The sequence below is a fragment of the Diabrotica undecimpunctata genome, chromosome 6 (genome assembly GCF_040954645.1).
Source record: "Diabrotica undecimpunctata isolate CICGRU chromosome 6, icDiaUnde3, whole genome shotgun sequence".
In the NCBI taxonomy this organism is placed as follows: domain Eukaryota; kingdom Metazoa; phylum Arthropoda; class Insecta; order Coleoptera; family Chrysomelidae; genus Diabrotica; species Diabrotica undecimpunctata.
Genome location: NC_092808.1, coordinates 27,928,991 through 27,948,014, shown reverse-complemented (window position 1 = coordinate 27,948,014; position 19,024 = coordinate 27,928,991). Strand labels below are relative to the sequence as shown.

At 32.2% G+C, this 19,024-nt stretch overlaps 1 protein-coding gene across 1 annotated transcript in view; it reads right to left on the bottom strand.

Annotated features, from left to right (window-relative positions):
• by (focal adhesion protein tensin) overlaps positions 1 to 19,024 on the bottom strand; it is a 726,462-nt gene that overhangs the window by 10,049 nt on the left and 697,389 nt on the right. Inside the window, exons 15-19 of the mRNA XM_072536011.1 lie at positions 15,081 to 15,253; positions 14,051 to 14,253; positions 11,118 to 11,561; positions 5,328 to 5,533; positions 3,803 to 3,865 (exon numbers count right to left, since the gene is read on the bottom strand). Of these exons, the coding sequence (XP_072392112.1) occupies positions 3,803 to 3,865; positions 5,328 to 5,533; positions 11,118 to 11,561; positions 14,051 to 14,253; positions 15,081 to 15,253 (1,089 nt within the window). The remainder of the gene's footprint in view (positions 1 to 3,802; positions 3,866 to 5,327; positions 5,534 to 11,117; positions 11,562 to 14,050; positions 14,254 to 15,080; positions 15,254 to 19,024) is intronic.

The window sequence follows — 19,024 nt, the reverse complement described above, 5'->3', positions numbered from 1 at the left end:
ATTCAGTATTCGGGTCACCCGGTAACAGCATTTGAATTGTTTAAAGGCAAACTGATCCTGGTTTGACCCTTTTGTGTACCTGACATCACATCGAGATTAAACTTATAGATGAAGACAATTTGGAGAGTTTGTGACGTCTTTTAGTATTTTTTTCTCCAAGCATTCCTTTTTCCTCAAGCCTGTAATGTCTAATAACTTCACCATCAAGTAAAGAACGTATTTCTTCTGTTTTTCTTCTTTTCGTCCTTTCACTGGAGTCTTCAAATGGTTTAGATTGTTTTCTACCAGTTTAAAGGTTTCGTCTAACCAATCTTTATTAGTTTGTAGAAATACTGCTTTTTTAGTACTCAAAATATAGTAGAAATACTCAAAATAATGCATTCACTGTACCTATGCACAGGCGTAACTACAAAATTCGGAGTTAACACATTTAATCAGTATCGGTTAAAATCTTGATCAAATTACACGGGTTTAAGCGCTAATCTAGTAATGAAAAACTAATTTAGCGTAAATATTTCGGTGACCGAAAATTAAATAGGCTAAACCAAGCACTGAAAAACCGGCCCTGAGCTTAGAGAACCAAACGTAACTAACAGCTACCTAGGCGCACATTTGCACGTGCAAACGTGCGCGGAGATCAGTTTTGGAGTGGGGATAGTACGTTTTTGTTAAGACAGACCATCATTTGTCTCTGGGACGTTTTCTGAATTTTTAATATCCCTATTGAAATTTGACTGCTGTCGGCTAATTATTTAAAATCAACGTATGTGCGGCGCGGCCCTGGGATTTCATCAATACCAATCGCCAGAGAAAATGTCATTGATCCTCTAAAAATCATACGAACAAGCTGAATTTTGCTGAGAATGTCAATTTTGGGAACCCAAAAAAACGTAAAAAAGTTTGTCATCCCTACCCCCGAGCTTCGCCCTAAAACCCCTCTCATAATGGAGGTGGGAACGGAAAACATCGATTTACCAAGACTCTGTAGAAAAAAATGTTTCAAACAAGAAATGTAGATGAGATAATTTAGAATAAAAATTTTTATTAGCACTTTTTGTGTAAAACGAACCATTCTCTCAGAAACAACGCTCGAAGCGCACGGCGATTTTGAATGTCTATATGTACGACATGACATTGATAATATAAACATTAAATACGAAACTGGACCTCTATTTACACGTAAATTGTGAAATATAAATATGCTTTATCATTAAAATTTATTATTTAAAATAATTTGACACAGTAAAATACAAGTTAATAACTAAAGAGAGAACTTGGAATAAACTTCAAAGATCCGACAATTGTCAGAAATATTTATTCCAACCACATGGCCAAAATCAAACAACTTGGGAAAAGCGATTCCTATTTAATTTCCATTACGAGAATAAAATATTTCCTACTTATGTTTTATTGCAATTTTGTTAGGCCTTGTCCAATTTTTGTTTATAAAAAAGACAACAAGAAAGCATATATTTACACTCAAAACAATTACTTTTGGAACCATTGGTTTTGAAATTTCGGACTCTAAAATACAGGGAGTCGAGAAACTCTCGTGACTAACTAAGACCGGAGATTCCTCAGATAATTATAATACAATTTAACATAATTCACCTAGTCTGAAAATGCTTCCTAAGAGAGCTAGAGCTCTTTGAAGATGACTGCTTGTAATTAGTTTTTTTTAGATACCTTCAGAACGCTCCCCAGAAACGAAAATTAGTACGATTATTTATCCTCTAGAGTTGAATCGATTCCATCAATTGCTAATTTTTAGTACCGGTCATAGGCGTCATTTTTGGGTAGGTCCACGGTTATTTTAACACATAACTTCTTTGCTTTTAGCTTTTAACTATTCGTGATACTAAATTATTAGATTTTCAGGTATTTTAGTACTAAAAGGTACTATTATATTAAGTCGGTAGGATACATCGTTTTCGAGAAAAATCGATTTGAAAATTTTTCGTTTTTCGTCATGAAAGTAAAATTAATATTTTTTGCACTAGTTGGCTTTGAACTATCAACAGAAGTATAAAATTTCACATTTTACATTTTTTCATTGTTAAATTGTTTTCAGTTCTTGAAGTTTGTCTTATAGTTTTTAATTTGTGGCATTCAAACACAACAATTTCAATTCAACAAAAATGGTTTTTACTAAAAAAAAAAATTACGAAACAGGGCGACATAATGATGTAACAACACCACAAGAAGATGTTATTTTAATGGAAGTTCATTATCCCACAATTTCAAAATCTTCCGCAGAAAATATCTTACACAACGAAAATTTATATTCTTTTAGCAGGAATGGTTAGCATTTGTAAGTTTAACAGGAATGTACGAGACTTTCTTGATAATAACTAAGAAGAACACTGGATTGGAAGAGGTGGTCTAGTTGCTTTGCCAGCAAGGTCGCCGGATTTGAATCCTTGCGATTATTGTATTTGAGGATATATAAAAGCATTTGTTTATTTCATTCCGATACAAAATTGTGCACAACTCTGACTAAGGATACACGATGTTTGCAACGAATTTAGAAATAACATTGAAATTTTTGCAGGAATTCGGCGTTCCCTCAGCAAAATGAAAAATTTATGCATAGAAATTAAGGGCTATCACATTGAGCATTTTTTGTTAATATCCACTTTTAATACGTGTTCTTTTTGTGTTGCTCGTTGTTTCGTTCCATAGTTTTTGTTTCAAATTGATTTTTTGCTTCTTTCCCAAACTTTTTTTACGAATTTTGTACTTCATTTATTGAAACAAAAGGTAATTTATAAAATTAATTAAGGTACCTATTAATTTAACTTTTCTGACGAAAAAACGAAACATTTTCAAGTGATTTTACTAGAAAACGTTGTATCCTACAGACTGAAAGTAAGAATACCTGAAAATAATAATAATAATATAAATAATACTTTTCAGTATTAAAATACCTGAAAATTTAATAATCTAGTATCACAAATGCTTAAAAATTTAAGACAAAAAGTTATGCGTTAAAATAACCGTTGACCTAGCCAAAACGGACGCCTATGAACAGTACCAGAAATTCGCAATTAATGGAATCGATTCAACCCTGGAGGATAAATGATAAATAATCGTACCAGTTTTCGTTTTTCTGAATAGTAGCGTTCTGGAGCTTTAAAAAAAAAACTACTTACAAGGCGCCATCTTCAAAGAGCTCTAGCTCCCTTTCGGACTAGGTGAATTGGATTAAATCGTCTTAAAATTATCTGAGGAATATCCGGTTTTCGTTTGTCAGGTGAGTTTTAAACAAGAAATAAATCAATTAAACTTATTTTTATGTCAACGCATGAAAAGGAGATTGACCCTTTTTCATCAAGCTCCAGAAATATAAATCGTTGAAACGGAAAAACTGTTTTTTGTTTCAATAAAACGTGAGGCTGAAACAGAAACAATAGTTTTTCCCATCTTTATTAGAAACGTTTTGCCCATTGCATTGATACAATCAATTTGTCGATCGCTTTAAAAATTGAGTAATTAGTTGCTTGTGCATGCATTGCTTTATTTACTCCAAGATATGGTGCATTATTTAAGCTGTTTTTGCATTCCTTCTTTATAAACACGTTTTTACTTTTTATGTATAATACATTTTTAAATAAAAAGCTCTTAATGCAGAATATATCATTACATTTCGGAACAACAAAAAGTCAAGTTATTACATAGAAACAGTGTAGTTACTTTAACAATGCGGTGAAAGTGTACCACATTGGTTTGTTATGTCTTATGCCATAATACAAAAAATATCATGCTGTATGTGCCACAAGTTTATTGAGAGATATTACTTTACCTTTCAGGAGAAAGTGACCACTTCATATTGTTTTTGTATGCTGATGAAGGGAAACTCAAGCGTCTATAAATATAATAATCTTAATGTTCGATTAACCAGTGTGATAAAAGTAGAAGAAGGGCATTTGTGAATTAAATATAAGTTTTAAAACTTATTTGGATCGTTAAAGGAATATAAAATGTTTATATTACTTTTCATTATTTCAATATGACTTCTTGAATTGCATAATCGTACTTAAGGTATGTCTCACTATGTTTTTGAAATATCCTTTTTATAAAAGAATACTCTAGACATCTTTGCAAAAAGTGTTTACTTGTACAATCAATATGAAACGTGTGACTAAGGTACTTGGGTACAGCAGTGGAAAGGATCGTACAAAAAAGCAAAATATTGGCAGATATAGAGTCACATGATTTACTTTAATAATATTTACTTTTGGTAACAATTATTAAAAGAAACATAATTATAACTATCCTGTAAGACTACCAAAAATAGTTCACTGCAAATACCACTGATCGTTTTCATAAAATACAAACTCATACATATATCAATACATAAGATCTGGACGACAAACTCTAGCAGTTTGATCATACATTGATTTTAGAGAGGAAGTGAAGGCAAAATGTGAAGAAAAGGAGAAAACCTTTTTACAATACAGAACACAACAAGCACAACAGGCATACAACTATTATAAACAAATCAAAAATGAAACGAATAGTTCAGTCAGACAAATAAAAAGAAAAACTGGAAAGGTTCTCAAAACAAATGGAACACGATGGACACACGGAACACAAAGAGAAATATGAAGAATGATCAGATAGCAAAGAGATGAACGAACTAATGAAAACGAAATACATTCAGAAGGAAACACGGGCAGAATACTTTAACCATTTTGTTAAAGGTGAAGGTAATAAAACCATTACCACTAGAATTGACGACAAACAAAGAAATAAAAAATGAAGAGGGAGAGGTAAAGGAAGCATTAAGGAAATTAAAAAATAGAAAATCACCCACAGAAGACAGAATACCGAACAAACTCCTAAAGTACGGAGGAACATATCTGACCAAACAATTATTAAAACTTATACAAAAAATAATGGAACAGAATACCACAAGAATGGAGATCAAGCATCCTAATACCTCTCTTCAAAAAGGGAGATAAATCGGACCTGGATAATTACAGACGAATTAACTTATTAAATACAACACTAAAATTAACAACTAAAGTTATAACAAATGAACTTAATGAAATTATGACACTAGCAGAAGAACAACAAGGTTTTAGGTCGGGAAGATCATGCGCCGACGCTATATTTATAATGAGGTAAGTGCAAGAGAAATCACTTAAATACAAGAAAAGACATATTTATGTTTTGTGGACCTTAAGAATGCATTTGACAGGGTAAACGCAATAAAAGTAGAAGAATTAACTAAATCCATTGTATACACTGATCATAATAATTCTTTTATCACAAACCCACAATAAATTGTTTAATCTATCAAGCATATGTGTAAATGAACTTACCTCTGGGTTGTAGGACTTTTTGGAGGTAATCGTTCGGAAGGTATGTCGAATTGTACAGTTGGAGTAGAAGCATTTATGTAAGGAGTCCTGGCGTGCACAGGAAACGCTGGTGTTTGAGGTCTTGGAGAAGAATTGTGAGAGGGACTTGAGTCCAGCTCCGTGCCTGTCTGTGATCGCCAAGACTGAATTGATTCTTCACGTTGGTACTGAAATAAAAATAGATTAGAAAATTTTGAAAATTAAATAAATATATAACTCATAATAGGTTACATAATTTTTATAAAAAATAATACTATAAGTTAATGACACGTAACATATTTCACTGTGTTCGCAATAATTGCAATGTAGAGTAGGGAATGTATGGCATACAAGGGCACATGCAATTTATGGAACTTTATGAGAACAGTATATATAACATATTAGGCAATTAATAAATCAGATAAAGCAAAAGAAAACACAAACGTGTAAAAGTGCAAAAAAATAACCAATGTGAATTCTATAATCAATTAATGGAATTCGATGAATGATGATTACAATTAAATGTTTTTCCCAAAATGTTTCTGCCTACTTTCCGTTGGCCTTGAGAATTCCAATCCAGTGCTATTCTGGAGGTGTCAACTAGGAATCTACGGAGTGTATGACACAGCATTCTTCATTTTCTTCGCTTTATTTGCTTTATGACATTTTTTGGTTGGTTTGGTTCATAAATTTTCATTTGAGATTGGATTAGGTCAAAACTTGTAATAGGTGTAATATGGGTGATGATATCTTATACGTTTCACAGCCATATAATAATACAGATTTTTAATTTTATTTTGGTTGGGTAAATCTTGGACTTCCATATGTTATTAAGCCTATTGTAGGTATTACGAACCTCAATTCTTTCCTGCAATAATTATATCACCGTTACAATCAATTAATCAGCTCAGAGAAACAAAATTCCACCACTTTCTTAATTTCCTGGTTTTTCATCACAATAGGCTGGTTGTTTCTGGTGCCAAATCGTATTTTTTGGTTTTATTGATGTGCATTTCTAGACCAATTTTCTTTGATTCTTCCTGTAATATGTTTACTTGGAGTTGCATAGCCTGTTTTGAATGTGTTAAGAGGCATATAATATCAGCGTAATCTAGATCTTCCAGTTTCTTTGTTAATCTCCAGTAAATTCCTCTATTAGAGTTTATCTTTGTTAGTACGCAGTCCAGTAGAATGTTAAATAGTGGGGGGGGGGGGGGATAAAACACAGCCCTGTTTTACGCCGTTTAGAACAGCTATTGGATCATATGTTATGCCGTTGTGTAGGATTTTGCTTTCTGTATCATCTGTAGAGTTCTTCAATGAGATTTATTATTTTTTTCTGGTATTCCTATTTCCTGTAGTGTCTTCCATATGTGTGAGCATGTCGAAGTCTATCTTGAAGGCCACAAAGCGTATGAAAAGAGAAGAGTTAAATTCCTAACTCTCTAAGTTTGTTAATTTGGTCGATACATGATTGGTTTGGTCTCAAGCTGGCTTGTTCCTTCTTTAACATTGGTTCCTCACTGTTCGTCAATGGGTTGTTTATAATTATTGCTGTTAATTCATTTATGGTATTCACAATTGTGATTCCTTATCAGTTTTCGCACTGATGATAATGTTACTACTGACAATAATAAAAAAAATGATGGTGAATTGGCCCTCTAAGAAAAATTCTATCATATAGGTCCAGGCAATATTACTTGAAACATATTCAGCATTTTTTAATGATTGCAAAAGAAAGAAAATATATAGGGTGATCTATTTGTAATTGAGACGTTCCAAACTCACTCTATATGAATAGTTTCATTTATAAATGTTAGGATATTAAGCAGAACCAACAAGTTATGAGATATAAAAGTTCTCTCCATATAGAAAATCAAAGTATTTGATCATTTAATTAATAAAGACAAATATGCATTAGATAGTCTCATTAGGCAGATACAAAAAATTAAAATATGTGCAATTATTATCCATCAGTAATTTGAATGAATGATTCCATGATTCGGGTGAATACTTTGAAATATCAAGACATTGATTTTTGACATATCATGCATGGTCATGCTATAAAGCTTTTTGACACGCAATAAAAGGCAATACAATAAAAAACACGCAAATAACTATGAGAACAAAATGTAAAGCTCTTCGTGCATGATTCTTTTTATCAAGACTCGGTAAAATGTAAATGACACCACATATATTATATATGATCGCATAAATTAAACTGTTTTGGATTTAATGAATAAATGATCTAAATATTTTTTATACATTTTAGGACGGTCATTTTTTTATAAAATGAAATCATTATAGATATATTCGCATTCTCAAATTTTTTTTTGAACAGTCGAAATTCGGATTATTTGAATAGTGTATAACTCATATACTACTTTTTTATCCCTTTGACGCTCTTGCCATCTTTATCTATTTCTTCTTGTCCTTTTCTAACAATTCAATATAATTGAAAATGTCTCATTTCTATGAGATAATTGTTTTTGTTTAGGTTTCTTCTGTTCTTTACGTCCCATCTGTTTTAGGTCTAAAACTGCTGTATATGCTGATTTAACAATAAAACACTAAAAACTTTTGTTTTCAACACTTCCATAATATTTGTTATAGTTTATTATCACTACAGCCGTTTCGTCAGAGTGCCTTTCTCAAATGATGTATTTTTACTATGTGTCTACACTTTATAGTCTTTAAAACTCTTTTCTGCATACCGGATTGAAATTTGAGCCACAAATTATCTACTGCTTGTTGTACAGCGGTCCACAAAATAAACCACTTACTAATTTACTTTTATCAAGTTGTACATACGAAAGAGATTTGTACCACCTATTCCCTGTCTGTGTTAAGTGTAATCTTTAACTGGTAAAGTTCGCAGGGTTGTTATCAGCTAAATGCGAAGGGCAAGCTGTTGTTTCTTAAAAAGTGAGGCTATTTTACACTTACAGTTTAATTTCGAACAGAAGCTTTCTATAATAATAGTATATAAATTGACTTATATACACTTCTAGTGAGTAACTGGACCAAATTTTGAACATTGTGCAGGTAGAAGTAATTCTACCTGGAATTACATTATTGCCATTTTGTTTTAATTCCGATCATAAAACGACCACAAAACACACTAAATCTAATTAATATAAGGTTATTATCTAAAGGCATATGACATATTAGATGAAATGAAAGACGGTAACTATATACCGCGTGGTTCAAAATCCGGTACCTACGGTACCTATGTGAGATACACATGAGGAAGTCCGCGATATCATGAACAAGAAAGCAGAACTAATCGGACTTTAAAATGACAAGTGTAACCTTGCCAAAAAGCAAAAACCATGGTTTTTCTAAAAACCAAATTTATTAATTTCCATAGATAGTAATAAAGATAGCTTAAGGCCTTTATTTTGAATATGAAGAATTTGAAATTGGTCATTAAAAGAATGATTATAGTCTAGAAGGTAAAGTGCGTACATAGAATCTGTTTTTCTATTATTGAAAGCCCTTTTGTGTTCTGCTATACGTTTGGAATAGATCTACCAGTTTGACCGATGTAAGTTTTGGGCAGTCACTACATGTAAGTTTGTATACACCACAGTTTATGTGCGTTTTCTTTTGGCTCTTATTGTTTTTAATGCTTTAGTGATCATAAATTATATTAAATTTTGTGGATGTTGAAAATAAAAGTTTTCAGTGTTTTATTGTTATATAAAATGAACTTCCATCAAGTAACGGTCGAATCCATCACATATATGCTGATATTTACACTTTATTAATAAGTTTCTTATGTCTAGTGCAATATTTTGATTCTATATTGACAGATGTAAACTATCTGTAACTGTTGTTGGGTCTTGTGTGGTAGTCATTTTCTTTTTTGTCCATTGTTTGCATATTATTTCCATCTTTTGTCGCTTTGCTTTTATCTGCTTACTCGCATTCAACTTTTTGCATTTCATCTTCCTTGATTATGATTCGATGTAGAGCGTATATCAGGTCTCTTTCCCAAAGTATGCAATCTTTGGTCATAACGTTGCATCAAAACGCTCTAACGCCCTCTGTGAGATACTGGCGTAATAAGTAACCGTTCAAGAATTTGCCCATATTGTCATTGCAAATGGGAAGTGTCACATTTGTACTGGCGTATTTTTGTCAACGTGGTCTTTTCTTGCATTTGCCGCATTTTGTTATCGTTGAAAATGACGCAATTTGCATTAAGTTTAATTTTATACTCGAAAAAGTTTAATTTTTAAATTCAAATATTAATCTCTAAAAGCTCTTTCATAATGACTGTTTGAGCAAAGCATAAATAAGAAACTAGTTTAATTGGTTTAAAAATGCTCGCATATCTGTTGACAATAACCTAGGTTGTGGTTGACCTTTCAGCACCGGGAAATATCCGTGTGGGACTTGCGATTGAAGATCATTTTTGGCCTGTGCGCGAACTACATAGCGATCTTATAATTCCGAAAATTTGTATATCGATCATTTATTCTAGCCCTGAATTTGGGAATGACGCCTCTGTACCAAATTTGTTTCAAAATTGTTCAAGAGAGAGCAGAAAGAGAGCCTCCCGAGTACCCATATCGTTTTGGAAACCAAACTGCTCATTAGTTATCCCCTCACAAAGTTTATATATGCGACAATGCAATACTTTCATAAAAATTTTGAGGTGGTGACTCATTAAACAGATAAGTCGATAGTCGCTACACTGTCTGGTAGTCCTATTCTTAAGAATAGTTATAAATATTGTTAGTATTTATTATTCTAACCAGTTGTCTGATAATTTACCGCTACCGCATATCTTGTTAAAGAAGGAGGTGATAGGCATCTAATAGTTGTAACAATTCTGCAGGTATTTCGTCAGGACCAGAAGCTTTCCTTCGTTTCGCTTGGTCGATGTTCTAAACTTCTGAGATTAGAATCGGTGGGCCAGTATGTCGGTTAGATGTTACTTCTTGGTAGATTCTTTGGTCATCTTTAAATAATTCTATTATGTAATTTTCCCATTCGGTGCAGCGCTCTTTATTATCACTTAAAATTCTACCCCCAGAGTCTTGTAATATATTTTGCCCGTAAATTCTGCTTTTGCCTGTTAATTCTTTTAGTTTTTTAATGCAAATGGAAGCTGTCGTGTCGTTGAGTTGCAGTTTCTCATTAAAGATGTGCGAGATGGCTGAGACAATTATTCATCTAAAAAGACTGCGCGGATCATATCTTGAATAAGATTTTGAGCATAAGAAAGCTGCCGGAGCGGTGGATGCCGCGTTTGCTCTCTCCGGACAACAAGCGTACCATGAGACCACTTGAGAGCATTGTTTGACGCTGTTCAAGCACAATGCGAAGGAGTTTCTGCGCTAAAGAAGTTGGAATATCACTGGGTCAATTCTCAGCTATGTTGAGAAATAAATCGGCACTTGTTGAAAATTTGCGTTTTTCTTTTGTGTGCTAAGTACATATATGACCGTCCTGATATTCGGCAACTTTACGGATTTGTAGTATTTCCAATCTCAATATTTCTACAATATTTTTTTCATTAAAACAGATGACGATAAGACACTAAAATATATCTGTAAAGCATTTTTCGACAAAGAGCACAAACGATAAATTATAATTAATTCTAAAAACTGATTTTCGTACACATGTGAGTGACTCTAAAACCAATTGTGATATATTTTCTAAGAACATGTTCTTAATCTATTAGTGAATATGATTTTTTTAATATGAGTTGATACAATAAAATTATTGACAAAGCAAAAAAAATTAACCCATTGTTAGTACCTGCCATGCTGGTGCAACATTGTTAGGACTCTCGTTAGATTTATCAGACCCACTCGATAGGTTAGCGATCAGGTCATTCAGTGCTTCTAGCCTAGCACCATCCACAGGAGGTCTACCGTCTGACCTATCTTCAGAGCGCTCCCCTCGGTCAACAAGCTGCCGTTGACCTACAGGTTGCTCTCTGTCAATAGGTGATCTATGATCAACAGAGGGCTTTCCATCAGTGGGTGGTCTAGGCAGCCTTTCCTCTGTAGTCGGCGAACTGTCCGTCTCACTTTCAATACCCACCGTTTGTTGTTGTTTACTGTAGTTTGTTTTGTATTGCTGTTTTTCCGCTAACGATAAAAGTCCACTATCTACTTGATCAGTGCTTCTGGAAGGAGGACGGACTACGTGCCCTAAAGGGTTTGCAGCTAAAATTTGTGCTGGGGACTGGTTACCATTCTAAAAATGTTAGTTTAAGTGAAACTTGTAAATTGGTGCATGGGGTTGTAAGATGTAATATATTTACTTAACAACACTGTTAGTTTTTGTTTAACTATTTATAAAAAGTATAAATAATTCACTTGGTCTAATATTTAAAGGGTGTTTTATAAATGTTGTCAGATACAAATCATTTCTCTAAAACTATGATTTCCAAACCTCTACGGCCATAATAAACTTAGTTTCTGGTTTCTATATGTTTAAATTGGGCAATATTTGATTTATTTAGTTTTATTTAAATAAGTTGTCAATTTTATAAATTGTATTAGGTTTCTTCATTTCTGTGACATGACTATTAAATCAACTGTCGGCATTTTCGCCAAAGTTGATTTTTATATATAGTTGAAAAATACTAGTTTTTCTGTTCTGATCTGATCTTTTATTATTTATTTATTTATTATTATTTTTAAAGATAACAGTTGAATTTAAAAATCCTAACATATACGAAATATTATCCTGATTTTTGCTGATTTGACTATGGATTCATATTTGCTCTACTATGTGATCTTTAAATTATTTATATATCTCTAAATTAATTTGAATCAAATATTACCTTTAAAAATACTATTTTAATTTTAAAACTATTTAAAATAATTAAATCGCCACAAAAAGTATTGTTTGCACGAACTTTCATTAATCACCATCTAAATAACACATTTTTTACCGTTAATACTTGGGAAGATTGAAAGTTGGCACAATTTTATTCAAATAGTGGCACTATTTCCAAAACTTTTGGTAATCCCTGTTCTAAACCACGAAACAAAAACTTACAGTGTCAGTTATCAAATGAAAATGTATTATAATAATGTAGTGCTTAAGATATTACACGTGAATATAATACAAAAATAATAATAAATATACAGCGTAATTCTTATTCTGTGGTAAACGTTAAAAAAAATTATAGACCATATAACCCGGATTAAATGTTGTGTTAAAGTGTAAGAATTGTTAAAATTATTTAGAAACTTTTTGAAATATCAGTAAATTGCAATCTTGGCAACCTCATAAAATTTTCGTATTACTAATTGCTATGATATGGTCAATACTGCAACAGCGAAATCACAGATGAAACGCTAAAAGTAGGACTACTAATAATTTGAGGAACTATTACAATAAAACATATTCAATTGTAGCGCAAAAAATACCATAGCAATAAAAAATACGTAGGTAATGGGGAAAGCTATTCACAGGATATAAGAACTCTATGCACCGAATACGAACAGTCATCGATATTTCGGAAAGCAGGATTCAGGAACAACTAACTATACTCTTACATAGAGAATATAGTATAGAGACACCATATCCTTACCGTACATTAATGGATTCTCTGAACAAATGTCGAAAATGTTGGCAAAATATGACATCAATGTTTGACATAAATCGCCAAAAGCATACGGAAAATATTTTTCAAATTTTAAACCCAATGCTACTAAAGATCATCAGTCGGATGTTGTAGGAATAAATTGTAAAGACTGCAACTGAACATATATTGGGCAAACACACCAATATCTACATACAAGGATTATTGCACACATAGTGTACAAACCAATAAATTAAACAGTATAGCCTTAGCTAAGCATTCTCTAGAAAATAGCCATTCCTTTGATTTTGAAAAATGTACAGATTTTGAAAAGAAAAAAAAAATGTATATTGGTGATGATTGACATAAATAAAAACAAAAATTCTATCAATAATACGTTTAATCATAACAATAAATTGAGTTTGTTTCGTAAATGCACCAATGGTAGATATTTCAAATACGACGCTGACCCGGTCGTAGTTTTGAAGTAGGTACTTTGCCATGTGGCTTTTGGGTCAAATATCTCTTTTGCATTCCATCGCAAACTGGCAAAAATGGCAGACATAAATATATAAAGTGTTTTATGTAATGATTATATAATTAAAGTGCTTATTGAAAAATTAATTTGGCTTCTTCAGGGCTGAAAGAGAATAAATTATAATTAGCTACCATATATTATCTATTAAAACATTATTGATCTTACCGTAACTTAGAATTGTAGAGTTAGAATATTAAAAAACTTTGCTAGTAACATAGTGGTGTTTTTTGTTACTACTAAGGATTGAAATGTATGGTAGCTTCGAACTTGACACGTAAAGGCTTACCCAAGGTTAATCGAAAAACCCAATGCAACTACATTTAAAAGGAGGTAATTCTTTGAAATGTCGGCAATAACTAAATTTTTGATTTTTAGATAGTTAAAAGTGAGGTTCTGGTTAAGCCTAGGAAAATCGGTTCGTATTTATATATTATATATATATTTCATACCTTTACACACAACAGATGCAATTTAAGTGCCAAGTTATAGTGCGTTAGATTATACGTATTACGTAGATGATTTCAAAAAGATATTTCACAGAATGAGAATTACATAAATCGTGTTAAACATTTTAATGTCTATCTAAAATTATTATCTTATTGAATGGCTGACCTGTGCATATCGTTCGTGAGCTCTCTTGACGCTGACGAAAGGCCTTTCGTTTTTAACACTGGTGCTGTAAGTAGACTTCAGAGTACTGTAATTACTGGTAGATCCTGGAGTAGAGGTTCCATTTTTGTGCATGGTATTGATGTGTAGAGGAATAGTGTAATCTTCATCATCGTCAGCGAAAGCTGTGGTGTCACTGGTATAGCCTAAAAATCGTATATGTAAGATATAAAATATTAGTTTGACAAAAATACGTAAAACTGTACTGAAAGAAATATATTCACAAGTTGACATTAGAACAACAAACCAAAAGAGCAGGTTACATTGATAGTACATTATATTATTAGAATAACGTGAAATTTGTTTAATGGGTGATGTACAACGAAAACATTAAGATCAATTCAAAATAAGTATACGACGCGGAACAAGACAAGGGTGTATAATATCGCCACTGCTGCATAATTTATACAGTGAATTTTTAACACCACCAAGAAAACTAGAATATGTTGGAAAAATTAAGAGAAATGGTAAATACAATTTACTACAGTTAATATTTAAAGGATAAATTGAAAGTAAACGTGGATGGGGTTTCATTATGATGAATGAATGATACCGTAATCCTGTTAAAGATGGGAAAGCATATGGAGACGTAGAATACCATGGCTGCCAGGAGCAGCTGTCTTTAAATTCCCAAAAGCTTTGATGATTGTCGACCTCCATCGCTGAGATAGTACTTAAACAAGAAGTGGATGAGATAGAAGACGGACCTCATAGGCTCAATAATTCAAGAATCCGCGTTAAAGCAGTAGACAAAATGAAGATGATGCAATAGATTGTCAACCTTCTAGGAGAACATGACACTTGAAGAAGAAGTGAACACATTTGCCAAGAAGTAATATTAAGCGCAACTAACCTAACCCATCAATAGTAGGTTTGAACTTCCAACGCCGTTGAACATTTTAATAGCAATATTATTAAATTACTGTACAACAATATTTCATGATCCTACTTATTCTAATAATTTTGGTCTTACCGTCAAGACGATGACTTGCAGTAGGACGCATATGCCTGGATTGTATAGAACGAAGTTCAGATAGAAGCCTGGTTTCATGTGGCTGTCGCTCTTCTCTCAAAATAAGTTCTCTTCGTTCTTTTAATTTCTGTTGTTGGCGTTGAAGCCATGTTAAATTAGAACTGTTAGCATACCTGAAACAAAAACTATTATTAACATAGTGTTGAGGGATATCCCTTAGTTTTTGCTGGGCCTTAAGGGTTGTTTATTACCCGTGTAATGCAGTTCAAAATATTTGTATTAAACATTTCATTTGAAATCAAACAAAATATGTAGATTACATAAGTTGTATGAATTATGGAACAATAAGAAAATCGACGATATGCTGTTTTTAATCGACTGTGAACAGCTGCTTTAAACAAAGCTTTCTTATTGAACAATGTTAACATAACATAATGAAATATACTGACATTTGATATTTTCAAATAATCTCCAATCTCAGAAGTCAATTTATTACCGGCCAAAATGATTTTCTAAGTTTCAAAACTAGCGCAACTTAAGCTACTATCTGTAAACGTATGGTATGATGAAGGACAAATGTTGACGTTTGAGATATTATACTTTCTAAAATATATCTATAATCTTAATATTTTACGCCTTTTGTATGTGAGAATAGAAATCTTCTTAAGCCCGTACTAGGTGAATCGTACCTGGTGTGAGCTGTATTAAGAGTAGATGGATTACATCCGAACGTATTTCCCCTTTTGGGGGCATTGTCTTCGAGTGCATCCATAAAACCACTCGGCTTACGCGCGTGGTACGTCTTCCAGCGATATCACTTACTGCGATATCACTTTTGATATGCCTGAATATGCCTAATGTTGGGTACATTTCGGCTCTATCTTCATTAAATCTATTACATTGAAATACACAATGCTCGTATGTGTCAATTACTCCACAGTCCGCATGGTTACCATCCGTTGCTTTGCCTATTCTTTCGAGATAGGCTTTGAACGATCAACCAGTTACGAATTGTGTAAAGTAGTTCGTATTCTTATAAATCCAATTGATCCACTTCTCTACATCCTAGATTCGCACCTTCGTACACGAGGTCTTCTGTTCATTTCCCATTCTTCATGAAACATTAATATTGTTTCCCTTTTTTCTTTTTTTTTTCCTGACTGTTCTTGTCGCATGTTCTCGATCTTTCTCTTGCCTGCAAGTATATTGGTGGTACTACCGATATGAATTGTAGAACTACAGTCGAGGCCGTCCGGTATACGCAGATGGCCCTTAACAAAGCTTTTCTTTGTATTTTTTCCAATATTAATTTATTCTTTTGTTTGTTTAGTATTTAATGCCAGATTGGTGCAGGGTATAAAATTGTCGAGTGGACAACTTCCACGAGGATTTGTGTTTTTCCTGCACTAGGTCCTCTTATGTTAGGCATAATTATTGCTAGTGCTGCAGATCTTTGATCAGCCTTATTGGGGATATATTTGACATAATCCACAAGGAAAATAATTCCTGCAGCTGGCTGTATACCACGTATAACAAAAAGAGGTTAATCTTTGTATGTGGGTATATAAATATACCCACATACAAAGATTAACCTCTTTTTCTTTTTTTTTTATTTGACATGTTTACCAAAAATTCGCTTAAAGTCAAGCATAATGCCTATATATTTCACCCTCTTTACTGGAAATATTATTTTCCCTTTGAACATGAAAGACAGAGATATGATCTCAGTCCCTCGGACCTATAAGTATGATTGCTTCTGTTTTTTGTAAAGCTAATTTTAGATCTCTGTTTCTAACAAAACTTTAACTCTTTCTAGTACAGTATTTGCTGAGTTCTTGATAAGCCAATTATTATTGTATTCTACAAGTACTAACAAATCGACTGCGTATGCCATGGCCTGTATCTTTTCTCCTAGATCTTCTAGAATATCGTTATATAAGATGTTTCACAGTAGCGGTCCGAGAACCGAGCCCTGTGTCACACCCGCCGACGTCTCCATTAGATTGTCTTTTGTTATGCTCATTTGTCTTTTTTTGAAGTATTCCTTTACTAAATTTTAAAGGTCTAGAGATACTTCCAAGTTTCTTAATATATTTATTATTATTTTCCAAGTTGAACAATCAAAAGTATTGTTGACATCTAGAAAGAAGGCCACCAACCAGCTACTTCTACATATAGCTGCTATCTCTATTACTTTTCCCACATCGTGTATTGCAGATTTTCCTTTCCTAACCCCATATTGGCGTTCAGATATTCCTCCTTTCTCTATTTTTAATTACGTATTTCTAAAATCTTGCCCAATAGCCGCAATGTAAACTGCAAGGCATAAGTTAGGGATATAGCTGAATATTAAATAAAGAATGATACAACAATTATACAACTCTATAAATCAATTAAGTCACTTATCTACATCAACAATTAACACTAGTTTTTTGTTTTTTTTTATTCAAAGTAATAAATAATTAAATTAAATTAAATTTATGTTGTTTATAGTTTATTATCCCATAAAAAGAAGCCGAAAAAAAGCCGAAAAATCACTTGAAAAATCGAAAAATTACTGGGCGCTATTTTTAAATAAAAACTATGCATTCTAGATAACAACGTTCAACAAACGACTTTTCTTTAAAATGAGATTTTCTAAATTAAAAATTGTTTATAAACAAAAAGGTTATTGCAAATTAAACCCGAAATTAAGCATGTTTTTCAATTGTTTAAAATAAACAATAAAAACATTTAAAACACATTTCATAATGCGAGTTTTTATGTAGTTACTACATTTGCAAAAGATGGGTACAATCGGTCAAGTAGTTTTTAAACAATTCTGTTTGTTGATCCCAATTGAGAAAACAAAGGTCATTTTCAAATGGCTGTACAGGTGCTTTGTAAATACCTACTTATAATGTTTTTTAGTTTGATTCTATTTATAAGGTCTCAAATTTCCATGTTTTTTAAAAACTCTAATAATTTTTAATTGTTTACTTACAAATAATTGATGCAGAATGAAGTATCATTACTATTATATTGACAATATCCCTAACTTATGCGGCGCCGTATATTTAGTAGACATATTGATCGAAAAGCACCTTGTTCCAGGTTTTGGAATGAGTACCTAACAGGTTGGTCAGTTTTGAATGAGTAACATTTTACGCTAGTTCCGGGAATTATTGAGTTAAACATTTAATAAAAAAATGTATTTTGAAAACAGCTTCGTTGAAAGCCAATACGGCAAATGTGAAGTTCATTGAAAGAATCTAATTTGCAGTTTAAATTGTTAAACACTCTTTAAAGGTGAAAATACACTGTTTATTGGTTACACTGAATAATAATAGAAAAAATAAGTTTGTCAAATATTTAACACATACGAAAGTATAGCTCTATTTTCGTTAACCTTGATTTGTGTATTCGTGATTTGAAAATCTAAGAAACCTTTTTATGTCGGTCAAGTTTTTATACCAGTAGAAGAAAGAGGAGTTAAATATAGGCGCCAAGCACGATTTTCTGGTATTTTTATAGCTGCTGTTAATCTCTTAAATAAATGTTAATGTTTTTCCTGTTTACTAAATATATGGGAGATTTACAAATTAGTGTTAAAAACCGCATTAATCAACCTTTAAGGATGTTTGATTTCGTAAGCTGAGTGTTTTGTTTAAGAGGAAATTCTTGCAAAACGAACGCGAGTATTTTAAAACTTGCGGATATTTATTTTACATTTTTCCAATTTCTGATAAATATTTATACTTTGTACACAACAAATATTACTAATTTTTAACGAAACATAAATAAATTCTACTTTTTATGAGACAAACCAAATTTAGTTGGTACATATTTAATTAGATTATTTAAAAAATTATTATAGGGCAACACTACTATTTTCTAACGTTTTTTAAGATTATTAACAACTCATGATCGCTCTTTTAGTAACTACTAACTATCTCAAATATAGA